This window comes from Dipodomys ordii, unplaced genomic scaffold, assembly GCF_000151885.1.
Source record: "Dipodomys ordii isolate 6190 unplaced genomic scaffold, Dord_2.0 Scaffold94, whole genome shotgun sequence".
NCBI classification, from domain to species: Eukaryota; Metazoa; Chordata; class Mammalia; order Rodentia; family Heteromyidae; genus Dipodomys; species Dipodomys ordii.
The window spans coordinates 8,716,024-8,721,288 of NW_012267310.1; the positions used below are offsets into that span (position 1 = coordinate 8,716,024).

The window sequence follows — 5,265 nt, forward strand, 5'->3', positions numbered from 1 at the left end:
AGTTCGAAGCCAGCCCAGGCAGGAAAGTCTGTGAGACTCCTCAATTAACCCCAGAAAAAAATTAAACAACTAGAAGTGAGCTGTGTGGCTCACGTTGGCTCAAGTTGGAGTGTACTAGCTTTGAGTACAAAAGCTCAGGGACAGTGATCAGGCACTGAGTTCAAAACCTAGGACTGGCACCAAAAACAAAAACAAAACAAAAGAAAGAAAAGAAAAGAAAAACAACCAACCAAAAACAAGGTAGTCTCTCTCTGAAGATACAAACACCATACCATTCTCCCTCCTCTAGGTGTGCACCAGTACAGACCAGAATCATCATGCCTCGTGGTCAAAAAAGTAAGCTGCGTGCTCGTGAGAAACGCAACAAGGCTAAAAGTGAATCTCGAGGTGAACAGGCCCCTACTGCAGCAGAAGAGGAAGAGACCCCCTCTTCCTCCTCTCTTAATAGAGGTGGAGGTGGATCTGGAGCTAGAGCTGCTGCTCCTGCTGCTCCTCCTGCTGCTCCTACTGCTACTCCTGCTGCTGCTGCTCCTGCTGCTGCTGCTCCTCCTCCTGCTGCTGCTGCTGCTCCTCCTCCTCCTCCTCTTGCTGCTGCTGCTGCTCCTCCTCCTCCTCCTGCTGCTGCTGCTGAAGCATGTAACAAATCCCAGCAGCCTGAGCAGGCCAAACCTACCACGGATCCTTCTGCATGTATTTTATGCCACAAATTTGATGCAAGTGTCACTAGCCTAGCTGAGGAAATGCCAAGCACTTCCCAAGCACTTCCCAACACTGATAGTTCAGGTGTATCCATTATAGATCAGAAAGCTATTTTGCTGGTACAGTTTATCATACGCAAATATAACATGGGAGAGCTTATAACCAAGTTAGATATGATCAGGTTTGTCATCAAAAAGGATAAGGCCCATTTCAATGAGATTCTCAAAAAAGCCTCAGAGCTGATGGTGCTGGCTTTTGGAATTGATGTGAAGGAATCGGATCCAATCAGGCATTACTATATTCTTGTCAGCAAATTACATCCTATCTGTGATGCAAGGCTGAGTGGTGAGATCATACCGAGAAATGGCCTTTTGATGACCATCCTGTGTGTCATCTTCATGAAAGGAAATTGTGCCAATGAAGAGGATGTCTGGAAGGTGCTTAATGCGATGGGGATCCACGATGAAATAAATCACTTTGCCTACGGAAATGTCAAGAAGGTCATCACCGAAGATTTGGTGCAGGAAAAATATTTAGAATACCAGCAAGTTCCCGATAGTGATCCTCCATGCTATCAGTTCCTGTGGGGTCCTCGAGCTCATATTGAAACAAGCAAGATGAGAGTGCTTGAATTTCTGGCTATGACCCACAATACCACGCCTAGTGCCTTTTCATCGTGGTATGAAGATGCTTTGAAAGATGAAGAAGAACGATCCCAAACAAGATTGGCAGTTATACTTCTTACTAGTTTCTTAGCTCTTGCACGCTCCAACAGCTTCTCCCACCAACAATAAAGTCTGAGACACTTCACCTTTCATTTGAAGAGGTGGTGAATTAAGGAAACACAATACATATTCAATCTTTGTTTCTGTCCTACATAAGCAACTTATAGATTTATCTTTTGTGGAAAGTTTTTAAATCTCAAAAAGACTTTTCAATTAGCATTGGTATCTACATGTAGTAATAGATCGGCTATGTACTTGATTCTCTTTGTTAGGATTAACACATATTTTACTATCAACAAAAACTGAGAAAGCTTCTATCATATTTAGTGATCTGTAACAAGGAAACATAGCAATGGAATAGAAATGCAAAATAGTATGCAGTCAAAATGTGAAATAGAGAAAAAGTAGTCAAAGATGATCAGTTCTTACCCTGGCTAATTCATTGTTCAGTATAACAAAATATAGACAACAATGTGTTTCCATTATTCAAGAGTATAAGAATAAATTGTAATATATTAAACTTCTTGTTCACTGCTTGTTTGTTTTTTATTCCAGTAAACCATAAAGAATCTTTATCTGTGCTGGGGTGGGGGGAGAGTAGTATGTACTTTTGTCCCTAGTACAAGTGAACACAATGAAAAGACTGGGTATGTTTTATACACACATCTAGAGACTTTCTGAGGAATAAGGGTGATAACCTCTTATGGTGAGACACTCTCAAATCACTATGCTAGTACTCTGTGCTTTACACTGAGGGAATCTAACTCCACTCTTTTCCCCCTGATCCTGGGGCTTGAACTCTGGGCCTGGGTGCTGACCCTGAGCTCCTTTTGCTCAAGGCTAGCACTCTACCACTTGAGCCACAGTGCCACTTCCAACTCTTTCTGTGATCAATTGGAGATAAAAGTCTCACAGGGGCTTTCCTGCTCGGGCTGGCTTTGAACCACAATCCTCAGATCTCAGCCTCCTGAGTAGCTAGGATTACAGGTGTGAGCAATTGGCACCTGGTTCATGACTCCACTTCTTTACAGTGATATTTTAACTAGATTGACTGCAGTATAATTCTGCAGAGTCTGAGGGAGGACTTGTTTTTGCATGAGTTAAGTGATTTTTGTTTCAGTTGTATAGTTAAAATATCTCAGAATTATCTTAATTTTTCCTTGGGTTTGGGATTTTTGTTTTGTTTTGCTTTGCCAGTACTGGAGCTTGAATTCTGGGCCTGGGCACTGTCTCTGAGCTGCTTTTGCTCAAGGTTAGCACTCTACCATTTGAGCCACAGTGCCATTTCCAACCTTTTCTTTGATTAATTGGAGATAAGAGTCTCACAGACTTTCCTGCCTGAGCTGGCTTCTGAGTAGCTAGGATTGTAGGCGTGAGTCATTGGCGCCTGGCTATTTCCTTGTTTTAGGAAAGCAGATTGAATAGGAAGGAACTTAAACCATCTGTACAAAGTGAGATGTCTATAGTGATGGCTTGAGTACTAGAATTCCTTTGTGTATGCTTCGATATTGAAAGATATAAATAAAATGTGTCCCATTACTTAGGCAAAGATTTAGTGAGAATTATCAGGTATCAAGAAATAGTTCTAGGCAACTTCATTTAGTAAAGAAAATCTGGAGGATTAATAGGGAGAGCAACCTCCAGAATCTAGAAGAAGGACCCTATGTGCTATTCCAATCCAAAGAAGCTAAGACAGTCAGGGTTCTGGATCTAGAGTTTAGTATAAGATAGAGAAGGAACACGGAGAAGACAAGACTGAGAATCTGGTGAGGGGGAGGGGTCTATACAACTTTGATGAATAGGTTTGGGAAATCTATGAATAACAGTGTAAAGTTTCAGAGTGATCTGAGTGGGAAGAGCATTAGATGAAAGGACAAAGTCATTTCAGACATGTAGTCTCTGTTAGATCTTTCTGTACCTACTTTCAGACAGTCTCTGTCAGGACACTGGATAATGTAAAATGAAGCATTGTGCATATAATGGCGTCTATTCTGTAGGATAGCATCTCTTCTATAAACTCACAATGCTCCTACAAAGGCATCTATCTGTGTAAACAACACTTGTGTTCCCATTTTGCCATTTAGTTTTTCAGCATTGTGAAAATGCACTTCCTCCTCTTCAGCATTTGCTGGACTTTCACCTTATCATCCTATATCTTGTTTCCTAACCCCTCATTGCTCACTACACTCTCACATGGACATGTGCTGGCCCACATATAAATAACAAGAAAAACAAAATGAAACAAAAAGTGAAATAAAATCAATACTAAAATAATATTTAAAAGGAAAAAAACAGTTTTTAAGAAAAAGTATCGGAGAAATTCTTTCAAGGTTCTCTAACATTAAAATCTACCAGATCTGTGGAGGGTAGTAGGTTGTAACATACATTATTCTTTTCTTTTTCTTTTTTTTGTGCCTGTACTGTGGCATGAACTCAGGAACTAAGTTCTTGCTTGGCTTTTTCACTCAATCTGATACTCTACCACTTGAGCCACATCTCCAATTCCAGCTTTTTGTTGGTTATCTAGAGATAAGAGTTTCACAGATTTTTCTTCCTAGAGTGGCTTTGAACCACCATACTCAGATCTCAACCTCCTTAATAGCTAGGATTACAGGTATGAGCCACCAGTGCCTAGATAGCATATATTAGTATTAAATATATTTTTAAAGATTAAGAAAAATAAATGTTAAGAAGAACAGGACATTCCAAATACAGATGTTAGGGAAGACATTAAAATAGTAAAATAAGCCATTTACAAGAACAGCTAAGTGATACCTGATTATTTTGCCAGTAAAATATGGAAAATTAAATACAAGCACTAAACTCTCAAGAGAGCATAAGCTATGATTTGGAACTTATTTGTCACTGTGGAAACTCTTAAAGTTTAATCCCCTTTGTACGGTATTAAGAGGGTGAAAATCTGATCCAACTACAGTGTAGAGGCCTTTGGGAGGTGAGTATGATTAGATCAGGTCCTCAAGGTGAACCCTCCATTAACTGGTTACTCTGTGAGAAAAGAGGAAGACTTGAGAACACACACACACACACACACACACACACACACACACACCAGGTGATGACCTGCAAGCAAGAATGCCTTTATCAGATACAGTCCTTAGACTTTCAACCTGAACCATAAGCCAAGATGAAACTCTTCTTCTGGACAACTTACTGGGTCTGTATTATTATGATTTGGTAACAGAAAACAGAATAAGATACATATTAATAAAAACTAGCATGTAACAGAATTAACTCTAAACCTTTCATATAATTTTACATAATTTTATACAGCTTATAGAAAATATTTTATCTCACATTATCTAGAAAGGCAAATGCAGTACTTAAAAGCACAGGATTATAGAACCAAAAACCTGGTGTTTGACTCTAGGCTCACCATATACTAGCCATGTGATTTGGGGCAAATCATTTAACTGCTTAGTGACATTTTTTCTCATTTTCAATATTGAAATAAAAGCACCCACTATCTAAGAACTATGTTGAGAAATAAAGGTAAGGCATTTGAAACTGTTCTCGTGAATTCATTTGCAATATTTACACATCAAGTACTTATCAAAAACTTTTTCACTCAGTTTTCATGTTGTATGTCGAAGTAGTTGATCTTTTATTAAAAAGAATATAGATCATATATAGAATATTAACACTTATGAAGCTAAATTATAGAAATAATAACCTCTAACATAGTTAATTCCTAAAACACTATAGGAAGATTTTCAGTAATTTTAATTATGTCAATAGAAATTATTAATATTTTAAAGGTTCAGGGCCTATGGACTGGCTCAAGGCATGGACCATCTGCTTGGCAAGCATGAGACCTTGAGTT

General features: G+C 38.9%; 1 protein-coding gene across 1 annotated transcript; it reads left to right on the plus strand.

Annotated features, from left to right (window-relative positions):
* Window positions 1–317: 317 nt before the first annotated feature.
* LOC105993284 (melanoma-associated antigen B18-like) lies at window positions 318–1,493 on the plus strand. The gene is made up of 2 exons (XM_013026486.1): window positions 318–479; window positions 738–1,493. The coding sequence occupies exons 1-2, from the start codon at window positions 318–320 to the stop codon at window positions 1,491–1,493; spliced, it is 918 nt and encodes a 305-aa protein (XP_012881940.1).
* The last annotated feature ends 3,772 nt before the right edge of the window (window positions 1,494–5,265 follow it).

Bases quoted from the DNA above. Each gene is read 5' to 3' on its own strand.
- LOC105993284 (XM_013026486.1), top strand. From the start codon at position 318: ATGCCTCGTGGTCAAAAAAGTAAGCTGCGTGCTCGTGAGAAACGCAAC. The intron at 480-737 runs GCTCCTGCTGCT...AGCCTAGCTGAG, and splicing joins GATCTGGAGCTAGAGCTGCT to GAAATGCCAAGCACTTCCCA.